This window comes from Hylaeus volcanicus, chromosome 6 (genome assembly GCF_026283585.1).
Source record: "Hylaeus volcanicus isolate JK05 chromosome 6, UHH_iyHylVolc1.0_haploid, whole genome shotgun sequence".
Taxonomy (NCBI): Eukaryota; Metazoa; Arthropoda; class Insecta; order Hymenoptera; family Colletidae; genus Hylaeus; species Hylaeus volcanicus.
In genome coordinates, this window is record NC_071981.1 from 25,392,476 (window position 1) to 25,419,969 (window position 27,494).

At 32.0% G+C, this 27,494-nt stretch overlaps 7 protein-coding genes across 27 annotated transcripts; 3 read left to right on the plus strand and 4 right to left on the minus strand.

Moving 5' to 3' along the window:
• Positions 1-36: 36 nt before the first annotated feature.
• Positions 37-972, minus strand: LOC128877973 (ragulator complex protein LAMTOR2). The gene is made up of 3 exons (XM_054125702.1): positions 753-972; positions 408-570; positions 37-300 (listed from the first exon to the last, which is right to left on the minus strand). The coding sequence occupies exons 1-3, from the start codon at positions 818-820 to the stop codon at positions 151-153; spliced, it is 381 nt and encodes a 126-aa protein (XP_053981677.1). The 5' UTR covers positions 821-972; the 3' UTR covers positions 37-150.
• A 471-nt stretch (positions 973-1,443) lies between these two features.
• LOC128877958 (queuine tRNA-ribosyltransferase catalytic subunit) lies at positions 1,444-3,333 on the plus strand. Of its 2 annotated transcripts, none has more exons than XM_054125676.1 (7): positions 1,444-1,808; positions 1,873-1,962; positions 2,029-2,182; positions 2,277-2,409; positions 2,492-2,653; positions 2,717-2,885; positions 2,984-3,333. In XM_054125676.1, exons 1-7 carry the CDS (start codon positions 1,620-1,622, stop codon positions 3,326-3,328), a joined length of 1,242 nt encoding a protein of 413 aa, XP_053981651.1. In that variant the 5' UTR covers positions 1,444-1,619; the 3' UTR covers positions 3,329-3,333. The 2 variants fall into 2 exon arrangements, with proteins under 2 accessions (XP_053981651.1, XP_053981652.1); XM_054125677.1 differs by having other exon boundaries at positions 2,331-2,409.
• Positions 3,334-3,347: 14 nt separating this feature from the next.
• LOC128877956 (coiled-coil domain-containing protein 25) lies at positions 3,348-7,019 on the minus strand. 10 transcript variants are annotated; one of them, XM_054125667.1, is made up of 11 exons: positions 6,829-7,019; positions 6,568-6,761; positions 6,338-6,498; positions 6,039-6,250; positions 5,619-5,812; positions 5,272-5,339; positions 5,074-5,212; positions 4,412-4,459; positions 4,236-4,327; positions 3,791-4,173; positions 3,348-3,723 (listed from the first exon to the last, which is right to left on the minus strand). In XM_054125667.1, exons 1-11 carry the CDS (start codon positions 6,876-6,878, stop codon positions 3,642-3,644), a joined length of 1,623 nt encoding a protein of 540 aa, XP_053981642.1. In that variant the 5' UTR covers positions 6,879-7,019; the 3' UTR covers positions 3,348-3,641. The 10 variants fall into 10 exon arrangements, 8 of the variants coding, with proteins under 8 accessions (XP_053981642.1, XP_053981641.1, XP_053981645.1 ...); XM_054125666.1 differs by having other exon boundaries at positions 5,272-5,462; XR_008457324.1 differs by lacking the exons at positions 3,348-3,723; positions 3,791-4,173 and adding an exon at positions 4,554-4,739 and having other exon boundaries at positions 4,235-4,327; positions 5,272-5,462.
• LOC128877966 (coiled-coil domain-containing protein 28A) lies at positions 6,962-8,639 on the plus strand. 7 transcript variants are annotated; one of them, XM_054125688.1, is made up of 5 exons: positions 6,962-7,100; positions 7,360-7,580; positions 7,664-7,874; positions 8,099-8,215; positions 8,301-8,639. In XM_054125688.1, the coding sequence occupies exons 2-5, from the start codon at positions 7,425-7,427 to the stop codon at positions 8,498-8,500; spliced, it is 684 nt and encodes a 227-aa protein (XP_053981663.1). In that variant the 5' UTR covers positions 6,962-7,100; positions 7,360-7,424; the 3' UTR covers positions 8,501-8,639. The 7 variants fall into 7 exon arrangements, with proteins under 7 accessions (XP_053981663.1, XP_053981666.1, XP_053981665.1 ...); XM_054125691.1 differs by having other exon boundaries at positions 7,007-7,083; XM_054125690.1 differs by having other exon boundaries at positions 7,037-7,214.
• A 526-nt stretch (positions 8,640-9,165) lies between these two features.
• On the plus strand, positions 9,166-15,091 carry LOC128877952 (ATP-dependent zinc metalloprotease YME1L-like). 3 transcript variants are annotated; one of them, XM_054125662.1, is made up of 12 exons: positions 9,166-9,462; positions 9,815-9,943; positions 10,024-10,446; positions 10,525-10,741; positions 10,829-10,911; positions 11,001-11,244; positions 11,318-11,450; positions 11,601-11,838; positions 12,161-12,403; positions 12,494-12,640; positions 12,711-12,875; positions 12,960-15,091. In XM_054125662.1, exons 1-12 carry the CDS (start codon positions 9,436-9,438, stop codon positions 13,149-13,151), a joined length of 2,241 nt encoding a protein of 746 aa, XP_053981637.1. In that variant the 5' UTR covers positions 9,166-9,435; the 3' UTR covers positions 13,152-15,091. The 3 variants fall into 3 exon arrangements, with proteins under 3 accessions (XP_053981637.1, XP_053981635.1, XP_053981636.1); XM_054125660.1 differs by having other exon boundaries at positions 9,216-9,462; positions 10,817-10,911; XM_054125661.1 differs by lacking the exon at positions 9,166-9,462 and adding an exon at positions 9,584-9,723 and having other exon boundaries at positions 10,817-10,911.
• Positions 15,092-15,236: 145 nt separating this feature from the next.
• Positions 15,237-24,087, minus strand: LOC128877950 (uncharacterized). Of its 3 annotated transcripts, none has more exons than XR_008457323.1 (7): positions 23,100-24,086; positions 22,153-22,407; positions 21,808-22,000; positions 21,501-21,714; positions 21,283-21,425; positions 17,960-21,174; positions 15,237-17,881 (listed from the first exon to the last, which is right to left on the minus strand). XR_008457323.1 is itself a non-coding variant. In XM_054125654.1 (7 exons), exons 1-7 carry the CDS (start codon positions 23,438-23,440, stop codon positions 18,155-18,157), a joined length of 3,642 nt encoding a protein of 1,213 aa, XP_053981629.1. In that variant the 5' UTR covers positions 23,441-24,087; the 3' UTR covers positions 15,237-18,154. The 3 variants fall into 3 exon arrangements, 2 of the variants coding, with proteins under 2 accessions (XP_053981629.1, XP_053981628.1); XM_054125654.1 differs by having other exon boundaries at positions 15,237-18,162; positions 18,687-21,174; positions 23,100-24,087; XM_054125653.1 differs by having other exon boundaries at positions 15,237-21,174.
• A 958-nt stretch (positions 24,088-25,045) lies between these two features.
• On the minus strand, positions 25,046-27,333 carry LOC128877970 (calcineurin subunit B type 2). The gene is made up of 5 exons (XM_054125697.1): positions 27,212-27,333; positions 26,971-27,010; positions 26,444-26,655; positions 26,160-26,369; positions 25,046-26,093 (listed from the first exon to the last, which is right to left on the minus strand). The coding sequence occupies exons 1-5, from the start codon at positions 27,212-27,214 to the stop codon at positions 26,046-26,048; spliced, it is 513 nt and encodes a 170-aa protein (XP_053981672.1). The 5' UTR covers positions 27,215-27,333; the 3' UTR covers positions 25,046-26,045.
• Between the last annotated feature and the right edge of the window lie 161 nt (positions 27,334-27,494).

Consider the following 27,494-nt stretch of genomic DNA (forward strand, 5'->3'; position numbering starts at 1 on the left):
AAATACTTATTGTAAGAAAAACTTTTAGGATTATTATGTTAATTATATGGATTTTTAAATTAATAAATTTGTTATTTATTAAAAATATATTATTTACAGAGTAGTACAAATCATAAATTCTTACAAAAAATTACAATTATATGTATATGTTCAAGGCATATTGGCTATTGTTTTTAGCGGTTGATCAAGATATCTTGCTAGAGCTTGTGCTTTTTCCCTTAATAAACCGAATCCAACATTTTCTTTTGCATATAAACATAACAGCAAATTTGCTACTTCTGTGATCACAACTTTGCCCTCCTATAGCATAAATATTTCAATTTTTTTTTATAAAAAACGAAACTAGTAGAAATATACATAACAAACTTATATAAGCTTAATATAATAGTAAAGTATCTGTTAATTACCACGCAATCCATTAATACAAATTGTAATTCGTCCTCTTTAAATGCATTTCGTCCGTTCTTTTCATAAGCGGACCAGATATTGCTTGTAATTGCAGCAGTCACTCTTGCATCTTTATCTCCGTAACCACTGTAAGCTAATAAACCACCATCTCTATTTAATAATCTGAAACATGTATTTAAGAAGGAAATTTAATAATGTTTACAAATACTAATATTTTTAATTAAATAAAAAGATATTTTGCAGATGTATAATAGAGGTATGAATAACATATTGTATTACGTAAAATAATAGAAATAATTTTGATAAAGAATAATATTTATAATGATGTATCATGGTTCACGTACAAAGTGTTTTCCACTCCGCCTGTATTGGCTTGACTCAATACTTGTGTAAGAGCTTTTGGTTTCAACATAGTTTCACAAACAATAAATATAAGTTTGTATTTATCGTTGATACTTTATAAATTATTTTCAATCGATTTCACACTGATTTTAATATTAAACCGTAAGAAAGTGAGAACGTCACTTTTTGACAGTTATATTCCCTAAAACACAGTAGAAGGAATATCCCTAACAAGTATTAAGTTTGTAAATAAAAGTTCTTTATGTACTAAACTACGATTGTGAAGCATTTTCACTGTATAATATACGCCCAAATGAAATAAATAATAATGCAAGTACTTCAGTTTGTATTCAATACAAAATTAATTATGTTTAATGTATTACGAAAATTCCTTAGGCTTTAAAGTATCCGCGATCAACTAACGAATTTCCTTTAAACTATAACAGCAAATATTTCATAAGCCATTTAACATCGATTTTGCAACTGTCGTTATGTAGTCATTTATTTTATTATTTATTTATCGCCCAAGTTTGTAGTGAAAATAGTTCCCACTGCTACTGCCAAATGACGGAACCAACTATCATTATCGTGGCCATCTAGCGTTGAAGAGGCCGAACTAATTTTCGGAATTTGGTCAGCGCCTCTATCAGGAAAATGCCCAAGTTTGTCGAGAAATAGTTCCTTTTTTCACCGCTAGATGGCGCTTTTAGATGGTAAGTACCGACATGATGGTAATATACCGATAGTGTCGGTAAAAAAAACATTTTCACTACAAACTTGGGCGTTTTCCCACCGATGACGCCACTGGTGCTAAATTTCGCTCACTGAGCGGCTAAGTGAGCGTTAATCGTTTTATCAATTTTATATAAATGAAAACCATATCGTTAGCATCCTCTGCCAAGAAATTTGGTAGTTTGAAAAAAATGACAGATTCTGGAAAACCACCGTTACTTTTCGAAGTATTTAGTGAATGTCAAACAACAAAAGCTAGAACAGGAAGAATGAGTCTCGTTCATCATCACGTAGATACACCAGTATTTATGCCAGTAGGAACACAAGTAAGTTAGTTGAATAATTATAAATTAGTTATTTAACATATATACTGCAAAGTTAATATTTTAGGGCACTTTAAAAGGTTTACTTCCTCAACAATTAGAGCAACTAGACTGTCAGATTATTCTTGGAAATACATATCATCTAGGAACAAGACCAGTAAGTTGAGATTATTTAAAAATATTTTAATACATAGTTTTTATCTGATAAAAGATCGTTTTCTAGGGTCTCGATGTTTTAGAAAAAGCTGGGGGATTACACAATTTCATGAATTGGAAAAGAGCTTTATTAACAGACTCTGGTGGTTTTCAGATGGTATCGTTATTAGAACTTGCTAAAATTACAGAGGAAGGTGTAAAGTTTAAATCGCCGTACAATGGTAGTCAAAGTTTCGAAATAATAAAAATAAATTCATGTTTGACAATGTAAAAAAATTGAGTAGAGTCCAACAATTCTCTGATATTATTTCTTAGAATCTGATTGCATGCTGACGCCTGAACACTCTATACAAATACAGAATGTAATAGGTGCAGATATAATGATGCAACTCGACGACGTGGTTAAAACTACATTAACAGGACCAAGAGTAGAAGAAGCTATGCACAGGTATATATCATTTAGTTAGACATATAAGTAACTACATTACAAATTTTTAAAAATATGTTTACTACTTAATGTATAAATTTAGAACAATTAGGTGGTTAGAAAGATGTTTAGTAGCACATCAGCGACCAAATGAGCAGAGCATATTTCCGATTATACAAGGAAATCTGGATCCTAAACTTAGATCGGAATGTGCAAATCAAATGATTAAATATGAAGTCAATGGTTACGCGATAGGCGGATTAAGGTAATAATTCGTAAAGTAGCATCGGTTAAAAATAATACTTATTTTCTTAATGGTTATTATTAGCGGAGGAGAAAGTAAAGACGACTTTTGGAGAATGGTACACCTTTCCACGGATATACTTCCAAAAGATAAACCTCGTTATTTAATGGGTGTTGGATTTGCGATTGATTTAATTGTTTGTTCCGCGTTAGGAGTAGATATGTTCGATTGCGTGTTTCCCACAAGAACTGCGGTATTTATATTTACTAATCATTGAAAATAAATAAACTTAACCATGCCATTTATTAATGGATATGTAATTTTTCTAATATATGTAAAAATCTTTTTTAGAGATTTGGCTGTGCATTAGTACGTACTGGACAACTCAACTTAAAGACCATTCAGTATAGCAACGACATGAGACCGATAGATGAGTCGTGTGAATGTAGTACATGTAAAACATATACACGGGCTTATCTACATCATATTGCAACGGTAGAAACAGTTGCATGTCATTTATTATCCGTTCATAATATAGCGTTTCAAATGAAATTAATGCGAGATATTAGACAAAGTATCAAAGAACAAAATTTTCCAAGATTTATACAACAGTACATGTTAGATTTATATCCAAATAAGGAATATCCTTCGTGGATAATCAATGCCTTAGAAGCTGTTCACGTTAAATTATTATAAAAAAGAAAGGTTAGATTAATTTTTATAAATATACTATACATAAATACTTAATTAATTCTCACAGAAACATACATCTCCAATTAATTTAATTAATAAGAACTTCGATTATCAATGAAGATAGTAAATTAACAGTGTACTGGTACTTGTACTTGTACATTTGTACTTGTAGTTTACATTCCATACATTAAAGCGGTATAAGTCTTGAATTTTTAAGTCATAAGTGTTCTCTGTTTCAAACGTAATTTTCTATTTTTCAAGACTATTAATACGTTAGTATGTTAGGCACAGATTACGAATAACGCAAACAATTTCATCACATAAAATCGTCCGAATCATATCCGCTATTCTCCGTGTTCGATATCATATTAGATGTATTGAACAAAGAATTGTAACTCCTAAAAAAGTATAAGACAGTCATATTTTTAAAATTCTTCAAATAAATAAAAGAAATGTATGACTTGCCTCATATCTGCTTCCTCTTTTCTTTGCTTCTCTTTTGCTTTCTCCTGTTCTTTTTGTTCCTTCATAAGTTTCTTTTTATCTTCTCGTTCGTTTCTGTCGCGTTGTTCTCTTTCCGCTCTAAAATTTACTTGTTCCGAACGTTTAGTTTTAATTAATCGATTGACAATACTGTTTATTCGTTTGGAAACATGAATTTTATAAACATCTTTGTCTTTATGAAAACCAACTTGACCTACTTCCATACCCTGAGTCTTTTTTAAATTGGACCACATTGTATATACTACATCAACATCGTTTATCTTATTACCATCGATACTATTCGCTTTTACTAATTGCGCAGCATCTTCTAAAACTGTACTCGGTATGTCGTCTATCGTTTGACCCTGTAAATTATACATAAATTTATGCATACATTAGTATTATTAACGAAATACAAAATATTTACCGGATGAAGACGAAGATATACGTGCGCCGAAGAATATTTATCCACGTGAAACCAGACATCCTCTGGCCATCCCCACTTTATGAGATCTTCATCTATGGAACCATACATTTAAAGCACCGTAAATTAATACAGTATCATCTTCTATACATCATAGTTAACTAATATTTCTAACTCACTTTCATATTTATCGACTCCCATAAATAATGTCACTGGTGGCTGTACAACTGAAATTTTTAATGAACCATTACTCTAACCTTATTGTCCATCATTATACACATTAATTAATATCATAAAATAAGAAAACTGTTGAATATATACACTATATAAATGTAGAGTAAATGTCATGATAAATATATAAAGTGATACCTTCACTTGTAAAATAGTAAACCATTATTGCGAAAAAAATAAATTAATCACGTGTTACAATAATATCTGTCAAACTCCCAGTCGATACTAGCGACCACTAGCGACATTGAACCATGGAGTAGTTGCGCAGGAGGTAAACTGGCGCCACCAACGGACAGTAACAAATAACAAATTAATTATTATTATTACTGTAATAATTTATGAAATCTTTCACTATAAATTTATATTTAAAATCTTTATTAAATATTTAACAGTCCTTTAAAACAATATTAATTAGTTGGATATCGATTCATGTGAATGGCATGTTTTTCAGTATAATATGTTCTAATTATTCGATATAGTACAGGTGATACTTCTGGATCGTTAATCCAAACATCAGTAGATGTTGGAGTCTCCAGTATAGATAAATACACTACAAAAATTATGTAAAATTTATACGTATTAATAAGAAAAAAAGAAAAACTAATCTCACCTAGCAACATTCTAGGGTTCGTAAGACTTAACTGAACCCGCGGACTATTCATAATCGCTTTATAAATTGGACTCTCAGGATCGAGTCCTTCACCTAAATCCTGTAAACTACGCCTTCGTTCTCCGAGCAACCATTCACACTGGAAAAAAGTAAAATATTGAACTTAAAATTCAATTGAGTTAACGTGCCACTACTCACAGCATTAGTCTGATCATTTCCAGTAATTTTTAGTGCATCAATAATACTTGTTTCTTCGAATCCCATTTCTAGAAGTAATTGTACCGCTTTAGAATCGGGTTTGAAATCCATTTTCTTATAGCGACGAAAAATTTCTAGTAGAAGATCTACTATACTGACTAAGTTCCCATCTTTCTTCAAACTTTGACTTTCTGTATGATAATTGCCATTTTACTTAGGTACAAGTATGTACGGAAGTTGAGTACTGACTTCTAATGTTTAGCATAATCGTTTATTGAATTCGTTATTTATATATTGCTAAAAGGTTTATATAAAATAAAATATAATAAGACATTCTTGGGCAATACCTCCTTTAAATAATTCAATACATGTATCTTTTAAAGATTTCTTTCTGGCACTAGTAGACGAACTGGGATCTGCAACATATTTATCGGTATCTCTTTCAATAGTTAACAGGTCTAAATCCTTATCGTTATCATCATCGTCATCTGGATCATTTTGATGGTCTATTAGCCACGTCAATGCTTCTGTTATATTTGATCTATAATAAATTTGAAGTTTATTTTTTTTAACTTGTTATGACTCATAAATGCAGAATTAATGAGTACATGGGTTGAAGCATAAGTTTTCTTATTTTCTTTGTATGTTAATGCAATTATATTTTATAACGATGATCAGCGCATAACCTCTAATTCTATTTACATAAATATACACAGTGACTTCATGTATTTAATACAAATTGTATAGTAGTTTTTCATACAACATACTTTCGTAAACAAAGAGCTTTTAAAACTTTCTTATGAGAATAACCCATTTCCATAAGAGTTTTCACAGTATTTTGGTCGATAGTTGGTTTACATTTAGCTTTGAATTTTTCTTGTAAAATCTCGTAAAGCCTTTGCGTTTCTGAACTATACATCAAAATTTTTGCTGATGCTTTTACAAGAGATATCAAGATTTTCCGTAATTCGCTCTGAAGCTATAACGTAAAACTTGAAAATTTAATTTCTATTACATGAAATTTAATTTCTATTATATGAAAAACATTGTAATTAAATATACTTACTTCCACACAACAATCACTGTATGACATAGGTCGAGGTGGATTACATATTGGTAAATTACTAGTTACTTGTAATATTGCTTCTTCGTTTGGACCTTTTAATGTTTCTTCGAGCATGTTTTCTTTTACAGGTACTGGACGAATTTCAACTAATAGTAATGTATCTACAAAAGTAGAAGATCAAATGGACATTTCACATGTTATAACCTAATATCTTTACACTGATAATTTACCATTTTCGCTAATTTCTTCGTCGTTTATATTACGGTCATCTACAAGTTGTTTAAACTTGGATGAATGTACTAAGCGGAATTGGAGCTGTAATTTTGTTTTATCATGACTATAAAAATAATTCACTGCAGCTGTTTTGATTATTTCTATAGTAAAGTCTGGTTTTGCTTTAATGTTTGTGATGTTACCTTCGAGGCTAAATAAATAGAAATCATTTGTTAGTAACAATTTATCGATATTTATGATTGTGAAAAATGATATACCTTATAACATAAATTGACAAATAATTTTCTGGTAATACCGGTTGAAGCATTGTACTATTATTTTCCAAGTGGCCTGGGAAAATTACACGGTCAATTTACATTATCACTCATCATTGCTTGTCATCAACGTTATCAAACCATATCAAACGTCATCTCCAGTATGATAGATTGATAAGTACATAGGCAGAGGCAGATGGCACCATCGTCGACACGGGGATCCGCTGACCGAATTTGACATCTCTGTATTTACATTGGGCATGTAACCTTAAAGGGTACATGGGTTGATGCATAAGTTTTCTTATTTTCTTTGTGTGTTAATGCAATTATATTTTATAACGATATAACTTGTGCGATAACGATAGTAAGTGCACAACCTCTAATTCCATGTAACCTTTTCGAGGTTATCTTTGTAGTATCGAATAATATTTGATCTTATTTATTATTTAATGTTACTTATAATTGATATTATTTATTTCATTCAAATTTATTACTTAAAATTATACTGACATAATGACAGGATCGAAATTGCAGGAAATTGTTCAACCTTAACAACAGGAGAACAAGTAAATATTTTGTTAACGTTATAAGTTATCAAAATGGTTGAAGAATCAGGATGTGGCGAACTACAACAATTAGTTCAAGAGGAAGAATGCGAAGAACCATTAAGTCATGGTGGAGAAGCCACACCACCTTCGACACCAGCAAGGTCTAAACATCCAAGTAAAAATGATACACATAGTTCTCACGTATCGGTATGAAGTTTATATTTGCTTCTATATATCCGTAATTTCATATAAAATTAATAAATGATAACAGTGTAAGCTACTTGTTCCAGCAACAAATATTATGGGAAAGTAATACGCAAACATCACCAATTGTTAGCAAAGGTAGTTCTGGTCAAGCGACAAGTCAAGGATCTATGGTTTCTGGAAGAGCTGTGAATCTTTCAAATTATGGTAATCAATCGCGTCTAAGTTATATGAACGAGAAAGAAAAACAGAGACCAAATCGACCTGAACCTTCGAGAATTAATCGTCAACATAAAGGTAATTCTATAAGTTAGTAAACTAATATTTCTAAATGTATTTATATTAATTTTATTTTAATTGAAATTACTTCAATTATGAGTTTTATGCTATAAGTAATATCCGTATTATTTTTGTTATATCCTTTTACATCGAATTTATAATTTTTCATGCTCACCTTTTTAAGTTTGTACATTCTCATTACATCAGTTTGTTTGGTTGTCTTTTGGTATTATAAAATGAAGGTATGGCGCCATGCAAACATCATTGCTTTTTATCAGAAGTTCCTGATGTTCGGCGTATGGAACAAGCTTTGTTACAGCTTTTGGAAGATTTTCATAGCGGCAGTTTACGAGCATTTGGTGCGTTAAGTATACCGTTATACGCAAAACATAAATCTATATTATTAAGGAATCTTGTAAATAAATAGTATTGATTTTAATTTAGGGAAAGACTGCAGTATGGAGCAAATGACTGAAATACGGGAGCAACAGGAACGATTAGCTAGACTTCATTTTGAGTTAGGTCAAAAACAAGAAATAGGTGGAGATCAATCGGATCTTCGTCATTCGAGTACTAATATGCGGAATTTATTGCAACGTCTCCAACAGCTTAGTGTTTGTATCGAAAAATTACACAGTAAATGATTACAAATTTTACATATATTATATATATATAAAATAGGTTTGATTGCATTGATTGATCTGCTTTTAATGCGTTAAAAACTATACATTTTCATGTTTTTATACATTGTTGAAGTAAATAAATGTTATTTTCAAGAACATATTTACATATCTATTGAATTTAATATCTTATTTAAACATTTTCATAATATTTTATATAACCTTACAATATATATATTTAACCATATTATTCCAAATTAAATAATAATTACATATTAAGTCTGTTTTGCGGAGGTTAATTGTTGTAATATAATACAATGTGAAATAAAATGTTTTCTGAAATACTTTCTTGTTCTACAATTTACTTTGACTTTTATTCAATTCGATAAAATCGAATAATAAATAAATGTTTTACGTTTATGTTATAAATTATTAATATACAAAATGACCTGTTTTATGGCTTTAAAAATAAATACATAAATATTATATAATTATCGAACTGTTTCAATATGACTTTAATAAACATTATATAATTATATATTATTTAAAAATAAATGAAGTACGTCTAGAAGTCATAAACCAGTTGTTTTGAAATGTAATTATTACCTAAGAAATTCAACTACAAACTAAAATGTGTTCTTTTCATGCATAATAAAATCTCGAGTTTAAAAGAAGAATGCGTTTTACGAAGAAATTTCAAAACAATATCGTGCCCAATTTTCGATCTTCTCTGAACTCTGAGCTGCTTTTAAATATTCGGAAGTTTACACGCAGAGCGGAGAGCCTCATTTCCGTTACCCTTATAACATCAAACTATGTTTCTTGCTAGAGATTGATGTCATGTAATCTAATCATTTCGAATTTATCGTAGCAAAACTCTAAGGAATTGGATTCGTTATTATTTTAAAAGTGATCGTTTTATCTATTTCGTTACGTCTGTTAAAAAGGATTGGTTTTCAATGTTTGCTTTCCAATCGCATAATCAGGTTCGTATGCTACCACACAAACGTATTAGAATCGTGTTAGGTTTTTTTTTAAGTTTATTAAATAGCTCACCATATTATTTTTCACCACGCAATTAAAAACTTTACAAGTGACTCTTTTATTCAAATTTGCTTACGTTTTTTTTCTATTTCATAACCTCATCTTGTGACTGCATATACTGCTAACATTTATATCATTGTTTTATATTTAATTTTACAATATGGTGGAGATCAATTTGAAGAATGTTATGCTATGATTTCTATGTATATATGTATACTTTTATTTTACTTTTGAAAAGAGAATGTAGAAAAATGAAATATTATAAAATCATCTATCATGATGTTACATTTTTAGGTGTTGTATCATCTGACACAGTTAACTTCAGCAGTAAATCCGAAATCTACAGCATTCCCAGTCAAAGTTAAGAGACAAAATGAATTCAAAACAACAACAGAGGACGCAGCTTGTAATAGTTTGGCAGAAGTAAGTTATTACATTAAAGTTATTAAATTAAATTATAAAATTCTAATAATAATCTATCAAATTTTTGTGTTTTATTTCAGGCAACAAAAAGTTATATGGAATTACCGATAAATAAATTGAGTACATACAATGTAATTACGCCGCTTGATATAAAAAAGAATAATGTTTGGGTAATATTAGATCAACTTTCTGCGAGAATTTTTAAAAGAAACATAGGAGTAAATAATAAATGGAAAGTTTCTTACGTATCGGGAGCAAATTTTACAGAAAACAAACAAAGATTTCCTTGTGCACAACTCACAGAACCGATCATTTTACCTGTTATATATTTATCATCGAAACAGTATCACAGAACATTATGTTCTCTTTGCGTTAAAAACCCTTTCAATTATCATGTACAAATCCGTAGTTTTAAAACAAAGCGTAACGTAAGCGTAGAATTGGAAAGACAACCATCGATTATAAGCAGGTTCAAAAAATGGATTACTCATTCTTTAGAAACAGTAAGACAATATGTAATTAGTTTATAATTCAATTATAAATTAAATTGTATAAATATAAATGCCTTTTTTATTCCACAGAATACGCATGGTTTGAAAGAATCGGATCTCGAAAGAATGAAACATATATTGAGTAGTACTGAAGTGTCACCCGAAGAACATAACAAAATCAAATCAGCTTTTATCGAAGGATACGAAGCAGGACTTCAACGTCGTGTACGCGTACGTTCTGTATGGCAAAGAACAGTACTTAATTTAATATTTGGGATTTTCTTTGCGCTAGCAATTTTGTATGCGGGTCTGTAGATTCAATACTTTGAAAAGCCTTATTTAAGAAATTTGGTATTAATAGATAAAAGCTTACTTTTTACAGGTTACAAACCAGGAAGTATATTTCAGTATCCCATGGGTCAAAAATCTGAGATTAATCCAGAAACAATTCAAGTAACTTTCAATGATGTTAAAGGAGTAAGTTATAGTTCTATGAACAAAATAAAAATATGAATATTAGTTCACCTTTCAAAAAGTAGTATACATTTTTGTATTTGTACAATTAGGTTGAAGAAGCTAAGCAAGAGTTGAAAGATGTAGTTGAATTTTTGAAAAGCCCTGAAAAATTCTCCGCGCTTGGCGGAAAATTACCTAAAGGTGTATTATTAGTGGGTCCACCAGGGACGGGAAAAACATTATTAGCGCGTGCAGTAGCTGGTGAAGCTGGTGTACCATTTTTTCATGCAGCTGGACCAGAATTTGACGAGCTTCTAGTAGGACAAGGTGCACGTAGAGTGAGAGATTTATTTAGTGAGTCATCCTTCATTTAAGCTCGCATAGATTAAGTTTGACCAATTTATTCACGGTTAATTAATTCTTTTAGAGGCAGCAAAGGAAAGAGCACCCGCTGTAATATTTATAGATGAAATTGATTCTGTCGGCGGAAGACGAACAAATTCAGTTCTTCACCCATACGCGAATCAAACTATAAATCAATTGCTTTCAGAGATGGATGGGTAAAGTAAACATTTTATCTTTTTTTTTTGTTACGATGAAGGTAGAGATGCTCCATCTCAACGTATAAATCTCAATTTGATTGTTAATTATAATTCTTGCGTGTCGTAACTTTACGCATTGGATATTGAATCTTTTTCTTTTAACAATAGATTTCTTCAAAACGAAGGTGTCATAGTACTAGGCGCAACAAATAGACGCGATGATCTGGACAACGCATTGATGCGACCTGGTCGTTTCGATGTAGAAATTTATGTAAATATACCAGATTTTATTGGACGGAAAGAAATTTTAGATTTGTACTTATCAAGAATATTAACGCGAGATGTTGATATAGACTATTTAGCCCGATGCACTGTTGGATTTACAGGCGCTGATATAGAGAATATGGTATGCTCTTTTACACACTTTTTTTCATTATTTTATGCAGGGTATTTCTTTAACGTTTATTCACGTTCCTTTAACGTAAACATCTAGAGCAGCACTGTTCAAACGATATTCCACAACCATCCGCCGTTACCATGGAATATATAATACATATATCTGAATATATGCATGCGTGGCATTTGACTTTTTTCGTATTTTTAAAAGAGTCGGAAATATTCTAGATGCTCACGTTGAAGGAACCCTATATAGATGAGTAAAGTATTACTTTTAACTTTCATGTTCTACTTTTTTTTTCCTTATTCTCTACCTGTTCAATTTGTTAAAGGTAAATCAAGCAGCTTTACGAGCAGCAATAAATGATGCAGATTATGTAACCATGAAACATTTGGAATATGCTAGAGATAAAGTAGTACTGGGTCCAGAAGGAAAGAGGAGGATGTTAGACGAGGAAGCCAATCGTATTACAGCGTTTCATGAAGCAGGACATGCGTTAGTTGCATATTACACTAAAGATGCTGTGCCAATACATAAAGTTACTATCATACCCCGTGGAGCTTCTTTAGGACATGTAAGTATTACAAGTATGAAACTATAACAAAAAAACATAAATTTTACATTTACAATAATTGCTTACAACAAGTTACTCCTTGACTTTTAGACATCATTTTTACGAGACAAAGATGTATTTCATATAACAAAGTCACAGTTATTAGCTAATATGGATTCGATGATGGGTGGCCGTGCCGCAGAAGAATTAGTTTTTGGAACTGATAAAGTAACAACAGGAGCGTCAAATGATTTTGAAGTATGTAACATATTTTGTTTATTATATATTATATATTTTCCAATTAGTATTAATAATCATATATTTCCAGCAAGCAACTTCTATTGCTGAGCATATGGTCAAAAGTTATGGCATGTCAGAAAAAGTTGGTTTTAGAGCGTATTCAGATTCTAAAAAACTAGAATCGTTTGGAACTAGTGAATACGGCCCTAGTACAAATGAACTCATCGACAGCGAAGTGAAACGTCTTCTACAAGTAAATTTATTCATTATACTATACCAATGACTCTGCGTATTACTTAAAAATATTAAGTTTTAAATTTCTTTCATTACTTTTCAGGAATCGTATGAACGCGCGAAGACAATATTAAAGGTACACGCAAAAGAACATAAACAATTAGCAGACGCGTTACTTAAATACGAAACATTAGACGCTGAAGATATAAAAAATATAGTGAACGGAAAGACAACTCGAATTGAAACTATCAATAATCAGCCACCAATTATAGATCCATCTTCTCATGTATTATAATTAGGATATCGAAATTCAATTTTAAATAGAGATTAAAATAAATTATTTGGTATATTATCACATTTTATGATAATACTTTATACTTCTTTATTGTATTACTTACGTTTTACAATTTGAAATACACGCAGAATTATTAAATTTTGATCAAAATGTAATGGAACTTTTCGATTTATGTCTTTAAGGTATGTAAGTTCAATCGTTTTATTTAATTACTTATATCATTAATATATATTGTGCTTCCTGTAAAAATTCATGTAAATTTACTTTTGATACAACTATTTTCTTTTTTGCTGAGATTCAATAGACTCGGAACTGCATAGAATTGCACTATGGTTGATGTGGTTGGATTATTTATCTTAGCTAAATCTATCGTATCTAACATATTTTGATTGCCATTACCAATTCGAGTTTGTTAATTTTATTCCGAATTCGAGAATATTAGAATACGTTTTGTTCGAGGTTATTCGCAAAACAAAAATTTGAAACTTATTTTCTTTAGATAAATAGTTTGTATAAAGTGGACTGCGTTCATAAGATGTAACATAATTTTACAAATTTGAGAAACCGATGTACAATAAATAAACTTAAAACAAAACAAGTGGGTGCGTGTAATGCCGCGCGTTACAAGTGTAATTTCTTGGACGCAATGGTGAAATTTTATTAATTTTTCCCAGATATTTGGAAGATGATGCAAGGGACTCGCGCATCATCTTCAAAATATCTTTTAGTAATTCAAAGTTGGATAATTAACTTATAAAGGATCAAAAGGGAGTTACTTTCTCATATTCCTTTGCAACACTTTTTTTTTTTTTCTAAAAAAGAACTTTTATTTACAAAGCAAATTAAATTGCCAGTGACACTAGCACATGCAATAGGAATACCGCTTTCCTATTGCTTAACATAGTCCACCTGACATTCGACCATACAAAATGGGTAGAGGAATTTTTTTTAACGAAGCAAATGGATCTTGAAGAATCCAAAAAAACGATCCTTCGAAGATCGATAAGCCTCTGGAGCAGCGGTAGCCACATAATATCGCCAGGTCCACCTTTCATGTATCGAAAGTAATACGTATCGTTGAGAATAAACAAAACGCAGATCGTTTAAGTGTAGCAAGATTATTTATATTATTAATATTTGACGGAAAATAAGCAAGGCGAGTTTTGTTTTCGATAACTATTATAAAAGTAACTTGCAAGCATTGTACTTGTTTCATATTCTTGCAAATGTCAATGTACCTTAGTAATTGATGTATAGAACGTTCTTTAAATATAATGATACAGGCACATAAAATTTGAACAAATCAAATTAATAGAGGTTCGACAACAATTTTTAAAAAGGATGATCGATGGATCTTGTTTTATGAAAATTATTCCGTTCTACGTATTTCTAATAGTGACAATTGATAAATTATTGCATACTACGATTACGACATACATTTTACTGTTCTATAAAATTGTCCTACCCATGCAATATTATTAATATCCGAGTAATGATCCATTTGTACCCCATTTTTTTCTCCTTCGAAATTTGTATCGTTGAAAGAAATACTACCTTAATTGAAATTGCACTCGTACAGAAATATATTACGCCGCATTATGGAACTAAGTATTGATTTTTGTAGGAAATAGAAAATCACCGATGAATCGTAACGGATAATAACTTATAGATGGATGAACTTCCGATGGAGGCAAAAAATACAGTGCAAAGTTAGATTGTATTGTAATTTAGTTATACTATGCCCATTCAAACAATCTTGTCTCGTTAGAATATTTTCGTTTCCCTTCAAATTACATTGTATAATGCAAAATGATATCCATGATTTCATACAGACAAGACTGTTGTTGTTATTACTTTGTTTAAATATAGCTATATCTATTGACTGTTCGTGTAAATATGAATGTATACATGTTTCAATATAATTTGTTTCTGCATTTTCATTTTATAAATCAGTGCTGTTACGTTACACTTCTAGATATCAGTATCAATTTTGACGATTTACTTCCATTCTCGTGTTCTTAATTGCATGAGCAACGTTCGATATTTATAATAATATGTATCGTAAATATCTATCGATGAGAATAGTTTTTCGAACAAACAAACAAAAATATAGTTATTGCACTAGTTGCATGAAAATGCTTCGATATCTGTATCTAGATAAATTTAAATCATTAATCGAACAGCACAGACAAACTCTAATTATACGATATAATATTGAATAATTCCTATCTAAAATCTTTTGTGCGTATAACAACAAGTAATATCGTAATACATGACTTTACTTACGAGTTACAAATAGCTATACTATTACAGAAATTTCCAAGATCTTCGATCATTTGGTCAAGTTAACGAAAGTTATTCATTTTGTGTAATAACTTTCTATACTTGCACGATTATATTCCTTTTTTTCGTCATTTTTTTCTTTTTCACAACTTGAAAGGTCGACGTTTTTTTTTTTCCAAATCACTACTTGGTTCATCGGATGTTTGCGTCTGTACAATTCACAACTCGCCTTACAATAAGATTACCGTCTTATGGTCGTTCAATATTATAAAATATTTGCACTACGCATAACTCATTTTATAAAAAAAGTGTGTTCAATGTATTTCAGACTGTGTGGGAAGCCAAGTTTGGTTTTGCTTATACGAATGTTTGTATTATGATTACAAAAAATGTTCATTAACCCTTTGAAGTGTCGCTAATATTTTACTCTTTTCATTTCTAATTTACTTCGTTTTCGATAATGTTGAATCAAAATAGCCATAGAAAAATATACTTTATTCATATTTTTATAATACCTCAGACTTAATGTTCTGCTGTTTTTCAATTTTCGTTTTGTTCGTCTCGTTACTTCATAATATGCTTCATGATTATTTTCAATCGAAATGAATTTTTCTCCAAATTTAAAAAATATATTTCGAACATTTAGATTATTACGTTTACTCGATGTATGCTTCAAAAGGTTAATACAGACACGTATGTTTTAAACTTTAAATCATCGTACATTATTTAAATTCGCAAGATTCGACATTTTTCAGATTCCCACATATGTTTATTTATTTAGTTACGGTATGTGAAACGGCGATTAAAAACTGGTATTAGCAATGTAGTGCCTTGTAGAGTAATAGCATGAACCAAATAACGTTTTCAAAATTCTTTCTTAGTTAATTAAACATACCGAGAAACAAATACAAAGAAATCGATATTACCTGTACAAAAATGTAATCGTCAAATAAATAATTATCTTCGGTTTTTATTGTCGCGCTAATCTCTTATTCGGTTACTACACAAGTTAAGCGATATAAGAACAGAAAATTTGGTTCATGTTATTCGTATGTCAATAGTAACTTTTAAAAAACAAGATTTCACAAAAATCATACTATATAACATTTTACATGGTGTTAACTATTTAACGCCATATAATCCTTTACAGAATGATAATACAGAATTTTTGCAAATGTCGTGGGTGTGTGATCATTTGCGAGTAAACTACGTTTACCCCGTATTTTATAAAAATCTAATACTTAACGATGTGAAGCGCATCTTTAAGACTTCGACGTGAAAAATAATTGTAAACGATGAAATTCATTAGCCGCGAACGATAAGTACGTTACGCGGATATTCTATGAAATATCTAACTTTTCTGCTTCGAAAGCTAAGTAATCACGATGCGTAGGAATAAAAATTGATTAAACTATCCAATTCGTAAAATCCTCGTCGAGAGCGCCATAGAAAAATATAAATTGGCGGTGTACTTATGGTAATTCGAAATTCTTTAACAAACAAAACGACATACCAGGAAGATCCGCCATAGCAATCATTATTTCGTATGATTATCGATGCAGAATCCAGTACGGAATTTAAATGTACAATTTTAAATTTTCTGAAGCATAACTTTTTTTTTTAAAAAAACACAAGTCCTCGAACTTTTAAGTTAATAGTCAAAATTTTGATCATCTTCGAGTGATCCAACGAATATATAAAAACCAGATCTGGAACAAAAGTTTGATACGCTATCTAAAAAAAAAAAGAGTTAATAACAGGTGTGGCGAAATTTGTTGGGATCGCGCGTCAAAAATTAATTTAAAAAAAAAAATCAGCGATACGGCGCGTACCATACGAAAATTGGAATTTATTAAAAATACTGAGTAACGGATTTATAACAATTCTAAACACGATAGCTATTCGAACAATAAATTTAAAATATTAAAAAAATACAATTGAAAAAAAGTCAAGTAAAACTTTAAAATAATAACATTAAACTTACGAAGTTTGAGTACTTCTGATTTAAAATGTGATTTGCCAATTAAATAGAAACTTTACATTTTAAAATCTATAAAAATACGAAGATGTTAAACATTTACAAATTTATATACACACTCATTAACTTTTCTTGGTTTAAAAATGTATTATGTACTGGGTTCGATACCGATTGTTATGTAAAAAGAAGCTCACCAATGTCCAGCAGGTGATTCGTAAATATTTCTTAGAAACGCTTGAATAACAAAGTCGCAATAACGCGTTCTTAAATGACTTAGAAACAAACGTTTCGAAACGATGAATATAAAGTATTTATATAAAATCAACTTCCACTTATTCGAATCTCAAATGCTTCACAGCGACGATAGCTCTGTTTGAGCAACTTCTTCGTCTTTTTTCACACTTGCAAACTCAATGTTTCACCAAAGACACCTCAAACTCCACTGGAGACATTTACACTTTTAGTTTCACTAGTGGCAAATTTAAGAAATATACAATCTTCAGAGATTTACATTTGCATCACAGTGTTTTTTTTTTCTTTTACTTACTTTAACGAATAAGCGACACAAGTCTAAGATGAATATAATTGGCAGTTACGCACTTTGTTTTCTGCTCTTTATAGATTAAATTGAATTGTACACTTATAACTGCTTCGAAGTTATTCTTAATTTACCGCTCAAATTTTTTAATATTTTCTTTTGTATCTGATTTTCCCATCGTGAGCTGCTCTCATCGTTATTTTTTTACGGTACTGCAATTAAGAAGATAATTGATAACATTAGTTCCAATCGGTATCAATTTTTCTATTGTGTATTATATAGGCAGTAGAGTTTTTAATAATTCGAGAAATCGTGGAAAATTACAAAGCCAAGTAAATCATGACAAAACTGCGAAAGGAAGCAAGTCAAAGTTTTGCTATTGTAATTCCATTGAATATAAAATAGATATTTGTTGCGAAAGAAGATCAAATACATAATTATTTGATCGCTGTAACACTAATTATTTGATATTAGCACAAGGAACTAAGACTTGTTTATCGTATTGCCACTATAACGCTTCGCGTATTAAAGTAAAATACTTATGCAAAGTATTATCATCGTTCAAAGAAGTCATACAAACATACGAGTTGAATTATTTTTCCAACCTTTGGTAGATCACTATGCGAAACTTTAAGATCCACAAATTACTTTTGCGTACGCTTTCAACGATTAGGCTCTGTCACTTCGTTAAACAAAGGTGTTAATGAATCAACGTCTTGCAATTCATCGAAATTACCAAGTGGGTCCAAATCATTTGTTTCTGTGTCAGTTTCTCCGAGAAAATTAGCCTCAAGCAAATCCACAACATTTCTACACAAACTACCAGAAGCAGACTCATTTCCATTTTCGTTATGTAAGTTCAAAGAATTAAGCGTAGGACTCGAAAGCATCGGTTCATTAGTCTCCTGATAAGTTTCTTGCGATTGAACTGTATGCAACGGTGTCGAAGGATACGATCTTGATCCGTTACTGTCTTCGGCGTAAGATGGTGTATATGTAGATACTGGCACAGGTAGCGGTGTATTGGGATAGGAGCGAGATTGTATTATTTTCTGTAAGGCTCCACCGACTGGAATATCGAGTACATTTGACGGGTCCAACATGTCATCTTCCGATAAGTTTAAGTTTGAATTTGGTAAAGCATCCAACACTATCGCGTTACTTTCTATTAAACCTTCTTCCGTGGGTTGTTCTGGTAAAATTTGTAAGCTTTGTGTCCCGTCTTCGCTCAAAATATTCAATATATTTGTTATGTTTTCAGACGTAATTTCTTTATCGCCTATTAAGAAATGTTGATCATCCGACATGAAATTTGGATCAACGTCGTCAAGTAAATACGTCGAAGTTCCTTCTGATTGACCGATTGATCCAAAATCGTTAAACTCGCTAGGTACTGGTGTAGGCGCTATAGAACTGCTTGTAGACGGATTAAAACTCGGACTTTGAAATGATAAACAATGTTGAGTTGAAATAGGTGACATTAGCGCAGGATTGACCATTCTATGTAACGGAACTGATTGCGATCTGTAGAGTTCGTTGGTAAACTGTTTATTCCCGTGAAACAATTCGCTGATTTCTTGATCGGGGTGGTTCTTTTGATAAACATTTTTAATTTCTTGCAAATTTTCTTGACTCGGATAGTTGATCAGCAATTGTTTCTGTGGTGCTAAATCGGAAGATAAAAATGCGGCACATTGCGGTCCCCGTCCTTCTCTTTTCGAAGTAACAGACATTTGCGTTGTACCGCTGTCAACCTGTACTTCCGATGATTTTGTAGAAATCAATGACAACTGTGGCGTGGATGCTTGTCTAACTAAATCTGGACCACTCGTTGGGACGACGAAAGTATCGTTTTTACTAGTGTAAGGCATGCTACAAGATATCGAACGTGACAACGATTTGTGAGCACGTGCCCTGGAACTACTCGCTTGCAAATTACTTCTCGAGCGTGGAACAGGCGTATTACGCGGTGAAACAAATGGACTAGCATTTGCAGAATTAGACTTGGAAGCGCGACCATTAATGGGCGAGTGTGGTCCTGGCGATATCGGTGTAAAATTAAATATTCTACGACGTGTATTCGGACTTTGCGGTACTGTGTTAGCGATAACGTTTGTATCTTGTACATGTTCCACGACATTCGTTTCGAAACTGACTCTACGCCTGGTATTACTTTGATTCGAATGATTTAGCAATGTTGGTAATATCAAGTTATGTTTCTGAGTAATTTCACGTTTCTCGATGTTCTGCCTGATAATAGCAGCGGGTAATACATCGACGGGTGCATGCATGGTTCCTGCTTTTAAATTTTGTTGTAATATTAGTCGTAGTTGCGATACTTTGTCAGATCTTGATATTTGTTCGTCGATAGCGATAGCGTTAGCTTCCATGTCTGAACTCGACGAGCTACTTTGTTGAAAATACTGCAATAATTCCTCCTCTTGCTCTTGGGAATTGTTACCTCCGTTTAAATAATCATCTAAAGAGTCCGAATCGATCGAACAAAGCTTTTCAGTTTTACCTATGAGATTGGAATTTTCTTGCAATAATCGAATCTGATCTTTAGTTAAGATTGTTGATTCTTCCGTTGTGTTCAAACTAGGATCAAGATTGTTAGGACAACCGTTTACTTTAACGCAACTTTTGGAACATGTTGATGTTTCGATATCACAGTTTTTAGGAGGCTGATTGATAACAGCCTCGTTTACTTTGCACTTGGTAGGCTTCAAATTACCAGCTAGTATCACTGATATTTTCTCGGGACGTTGTATAGATGCAAGTTTAGGCAACAACGCGTTGGAATGCTCTACATTCTCTTGCATTTGTTGTTCCGTGAGTTTCGTTTGTTTCTCAGGGCTGGTCTCTGATGGCTGATTCGATACGATTGGATTGGCACGCTTTCTGGAATTTCTAGGTTTGACATCACGCTGTGTATTTACGCAGTTGGTCATCACTACACTAGGGTTGCTATTATTCTGTACGCCTTCGATCGATTGTACCACTATATTATCACAGTTGGATTCCAGAGAGATGTTACATAGCTGACTACTAGCTTTAAGAACTTTCTTCTGCCGATTGGTTACTACAGCAGATAAACTGAACTTAGTTAATGTGTTCTGTCCACTCGATACATTTGTACCTTGAGATGACTGACTGGACTTAGTTTTCTTGTTTCCCTTGTTTGCCCCAGTTTTATTATCGACAATTTTCTCTTTGTTCTGATTCTGAAACAGTTTTTACACATTACGATGTCTACGATTAGTATTCGCGTATAAAAATTATTTTATGTAAACAAACATCCTTTACATAAGTTTTATTAAAACATTTTCTACCTGCATAACAGTATCGAGATGACGATGCTTTTGATCCCTTATGTGTTCTCGCTGCTGTAATTTTCGTTGCAATTGTAACTGTGCTTCTCGGAGTTTTCCAGATTTTCCACTGAGAGATGTTCCACGTAAATCTGTAGTTGACTCTAAATATATAACATTATTTGTAACATACTTTGGATAGGACTAGCTTTGTCTAGAATATCTAAGAATTAACAAACCTTTAGTCGATGTATTAGACGTATCTCCGGAAGCACACAATATGCATATAGCAGCCAGAGATCGAGTATCAACGCAAAGATTATCAACAAGATGACGTGCTAAGGCACTCAAAGTTGGAAATTTCAAGCCCAACAGATTTTCTGCCCATTCTCTGATCAATGCAGACGCAGCTCCCAACATTTCTTCGGTAATATTCTCATCTACATCGTCGCTCTAAAATATAGAATCGTATTAAATTTTAACATCGAATATATAGTCTATTTTCAAATTCGTTATTACTGAAATTTTATCAATTTTATGTCTTACAGTTTGAGTTCCAGTTATATTAGGCAATGTCGGAGGATCCAATTTAACTCTTTTGCGCATTCCAGCATAACAGTATCGAGAATTGCCTCGCGTGCCTAGCCTGCGCGGTCGAACTCGTGGATATACTTGCTTCATTACTTTTCCAAAATCAGCCGTCGATAAGGGTTTCATGGAATTCCGCATACAGTACATGCTGTGAATAAAATAATATGACAAATTATAATACACTTTAGGATACAATTTATTGTTGACAACACAAATCTATGCCTGTTTATAAATTTTTACAAATTGATTTGATAAATCTATATGATAATTCTTAAGACATGCAAGATTTAGAACTCTTACTTATATTCATCATATACTTCTTGTTTTGGTAAAGAGACATCGGGATCTTCTTCCAAATGTGTCTTAATCCACATGATAGTTTGATGAATTTCATAGCGATTTCCTAATGGATTTAATGGTTGTCTCAAAGGATCAACGGTTCCCCCGGTATTAGTCAATGATAATGGAAGTTTCAGGTACAATAATAATTTTTCTTCTATTTTGAGTTGTTCAATTTGTGAAAAGATATCCTGAATGCGTGTTTTTGCGTCTTCGCTATGTACAAAAATCAATGTAAAATTAGCATAAACTCTTCCTCTATGTAAGATAATTTGAATTCCATGAATAATTTTATTCTAAGCGGTTCCAACTTGTGAGAGACTAACAAGGAGACATCCCCAAGCGTGACCCTGACTCTTTAGTTGGCTTTTACACAGTGGTAGATGATGCAAAGCTAAAACTAATAATATATAGTTTTGGGGGCAGACAGTTTGTTGTTTAAATGATATAAAACATTGAAAAAATGGGCTACTGTTTATGGTTGGTAAAGTGTAAGCCTCTTAATACAAATCTTCTTTTTGTTGTAGCCACTGGCCATGCCACAGTTGCTTCTGACATTAGTAGCTATATTTCTTGTGATGAACAGTAGTAAATGTTTGAATGTTGTATATTTTATAAATTACAAACCATCTGCCCTCAAAACTATATACTATTAGCTTTAGTTCTTTGTTATCTAGCAAAGCTAATTAAAAAATAAGAGTCACAGTTGGGGACCTCTCCTTGTAAGTTGTTAATAACCTGTTCAAATAGTTGATGCATGTATAATTAAATAAATAAATAAATAAATAAATAAATAAATAAAAATAAAATTCATGTAAAAGAGGGGTTAAGGTGTATTTGTTGAGAAAGATTGTATTTTTAAGTAGGCTTTGTATGTAGTATGAAGTGAGAGAAAGATCTGAATTAACCTGATGGTATCTTCGATCATAAGCCGAATTTTATCGTGCTTGGCAGCTGTGCCATGGTTGGCCAAAGCAGTGAACTTGGCCGCGATGATATCTTGAAGTAGGTCGCCGTCGTGGAAGCCGTTCGAAAATCTGCCGGCAGCCGGTCGCTGACTCGGTTGCACTTGCTTGTTATTATCGTTAACGCCGGCATTAATAGTGCCATCACCGTTCTCGATAGAAACGTCAGTTCGTTCCTTTTTGATACGCCTGCCGTCGAACACGCTTTCGTCGGCGTTAAGCTCGATTCTCGCGGGTGGTTTGCTGAGGCAGGGCTTCGTTTGATCATGGTTATCAGTACTCATCGTACCCCGTTACCGGAGGCGTTTCTAATTACGTCTGTAAAAATTTATCACCTCCCGTAGGATGCGAGTACCCTACCATTTTGTCAGAGTCAGCTGGACTACTTGTTAGCATTGCACTCCCGGTGATGGTGATTATACATGAGCGCCATTCGAGACCCTCCACTCGCGCGGACCGACAACTTGCCGAAGCGCATACAATAGAAGAATAACCGCAAATCCGTCATACCGATTTCGCGCAGAACCTTTTACTCGCGCTTTTTCCCATCATTTATTTTCCCATAACGCACTTTACGCACGACCCATGACGAACCTAAAACCCAGGATTAGTGGACGGTCTACCATGCACGAAAATCCGAGATGTGTTTGCGCGTTCTTCGATCGTCATAGATCTTGCGCTTCGTCTTATGGGAACATCGCTTCGTTTCGTATCGCTTTCTCTGACGTGTCATGGTCGCGTTCTCATTAAATTCATAGTCTCCGCAGAAAAACTAAACTACCATATTTTCCGATTGTAAAACAAATTCAAATATCTTGGATACAATCGGAAATAATATTGTAATCGTTGGTAAATTTCATACGAATTTTATTCGACGGTAACCACATTTCTTGACGTAATTATAAAAAATACAATTTTCGTCCGCTGATAATATTACTCGCTTTTCTTAATTTCATATTCTTTATTAGGAACTCTTTGGTTAGATGTATACGATTATAAATTGAATTAGTTTATGAAATATAGGAAACAACGTCATTGGTTAACGTTTCCATGACTTTGAAGAGAAAACCGTTTATGCATTGTAAACAACACATAAGGGAAAATACAGGGTGTCCTAAAAATGTTGTAACACCTTGAAAGGGGTGGTTTAGAGGTGATTTCACACAACTTTTTCCTTAGCGAAAATGTTGTCCGAAGCTTCGTTGAGGAGATATTAAGCGAAAACCGCGCGCTCTGATTGGTCGGATTTTTTTATTAATATCTCCTTAAAGAAGCCTCGGACAACATTTTCGCTAAGGAAAAAGTTGTTTCAAATCATCTCCCGAACCGCCCCTTTCAAGGTGTTACAACATTTTTGGGACACCCTGTATAAAGTTATACTTCGTTCAGCGTGAACATAACCACATGTCTGTACGTAACTTATACGGGCACTGTACTTCGAATTGCCACGAATAAACACGGATTCGATACAATTTACACGAATTAAAAATACATAAAAGTACATATAGAATATATTTATCGACCCACTATGCATCGGATGATACACTCGTGCCCGAAACATTATGGACCAATGAGCGTGCGTCATAAATCACGTGGTTTTGTTTACAGAATTTTCTCGCTGAACCAAGTACAACTACAATTGTAAATAATTTCCATACATAAAAATAATTATTGACACCTTTTACGAATGGATGACATTATTAACTGTACCGTTCTAGCCATATTAGGTATTCCACCTTGACACTAACAACTGTAAACTAACATTTCATACATAGAAATCATATTTTGTTATCTAAACATAACATTGCTATAAGGATACTTTCGTAAGGATTTAAGTAATTAAAGTACTAAAAACATATAAATAGGTTTTTAAATATCAGACTTATAGATTGTTATATAGATTTTTATTTCAACATAGCTTATTATTTTGAACTTTGGACATTAAGATTTTGTAACACTTACAGTTATAAATAATCGTAATAATACAATAAATCGGTATATTAATAATATGTTATCTCAGTAATAATCGTACAAGGAGTAAATATAAGAGATAATTGTGCACCCAAAAGTTACAAAAGTTTCATTTGTTTTTTCAGTCTTATTCACAATTGTAGTAAAAACAGATCTCTACGATAAGATTCATTGTCCTAAAGTTGAAAACATCTTCGATGTTAACGCTAATCGATCGAATAACGCGTGTCCCTTTCGAATGCACAACTTACAGTAGTTAAAAAGAATATATATAATACAAAAATTAATCTTGGAACCAATTATAAACTCTATATAGATTCATTATTTATAGCATCTAACGTAATGGCTTTCATAGTACAATATAAATAGGATGTTCCAGTTCCGATTCTAATATTTTATCGAAAAACTAAAAAAACACAGCGAAAAATCTAACTTTTTACTATACGTATTGCACATTACCAAAAAAAAAAATATATCTTTTTACATGATCCGTCCACATATTTTCCCGGAGATATTTCAAAATAACTTCACCGTTTCTTTACATTAATTAAATAAACTTACACGATAATAACAAAATTATTGCGATATATCAACTAAAAATAAATACGTAACGTAACAGAAAATGTTCGTATGGAACATTAAAATTGTACAGTAGTTAGCAGATGTGCACAATCGGCCAAAGTTTGTGGCCGATAAACTTTGATATAAGTTATACTATAAAAAAAAAAACTTTAACAGTGATAAACTTATGTGGAACGTAATTTAATTGAAGGCATAGTAACGATCATGATTTCACCCTACATGGAGAGTTTGATTACTTATACGTATCCGATAAATCTCTTGTTAGTATTGAATTTATAAAGTTAAATTGATATTACCATATATAGGTATCGAATAGTTTTTACAGACTTTGATTATTTAAACGTCAACCACCATTTTCTTATGAATATCTGTGTTACCAACAACCTGAAACCATACATTTCAAACATGTTAAATAATTTTAATTCCGATTACTTCGAAATCGGTACTTACCGAACAAAATTCCTCGAAACTAATTTTGCCATCTTCGTCTTTATCGGCGAACAAAATCGTTTTATCGACGATCTGTTGAAGTTGCGTGTCTTTCAAATTGTTGCCTACCATCATTTTTAACACTTGGAACAGTTCTCCATTGCTTATGAAACCGTCGTTGTCCATATCGTAAATTCTAAAGGCAAATCTTAATTTGCTCTCTTTGTCACCCTATAGAACAAACATAGAAAGTGTTTCTTAATACATTACTCAATCCTTTTGAATTATAGATCAATTTTTAATACCTTAACACTGAACTGAGAAACACCATGAATAAATTCTTTAAAATCCACTTCTCCGTTACCGTCAGCATCGAATATATCTATCACGCGTTGAACCAAAGGATTCTGTTGTAATTCCGGTAATGACATGAATTCGTCGATACTTAAAGCGCCGCTGTTATCCAGATCTAGCTTCCGAAACCGTTTCCCTAGTCTTCTAATTTCGTCGACGTCAACTGTAATATTGATGTTTCAATGTTAAAAAACAGTTTTTATAATGTAATAATGTATTTACCATAGTACAATAAAGAACAATCATGGTCCCTGGTACAAGTACTATGTTTAGTTAGTGATAAAAATAAATCATAAGCGATACAGGAACTGAAAAATAAATGCAGGTTTACAAAGATTATTTTTAGTAAATATTATTCAAACCATGGCCACAGCATGTTTGTAAAGCGAATACAATTATTTATTGTCAAATAAAGAAACTCGATAAAACGGAATAGGTTATTTTGACGTATCAAAAATAATGTTCGATATTGACTTACAGTTTGAACATAGTTCCATAGGCAGCGAGCTTTCGTTACCCTAAAAAGAGAAAATGAAATGAAGCACGTATGCGATTGAAACAAGTTTTCTTTTATGCACAACGCGAATTATTTTCATAACAATAACCACATAAAGCGATATTTGTCTTAACAAAATTGTATAGAAACAAGTAAACACTTGTACGATGGTTTAATTGATTGTCTTATACAGCTATAATTAATTATAAACACGCTTAATTACCATTGTGGATTTGATTCAAAAAATTTCTGTGAGAAATTCTGCTCGAAACGTTAAAATTGATCAGCAGACACTATTTTATAGTTGATGATCAATGGAAAGTACAAGATATAGAGCAACGTAGACGGGAAACTTTGTAAAAAATTACAATTCGCACACGTACGCTTCGATGATGCATACGCGATCAATATAAAAGCTTCATAGTTCGAATTAAATGATTTATTTATGACAAGTCCTCAAAATGTAATTCTCCAATGCGAATTTGTGGATTTTTCAAAATTATATA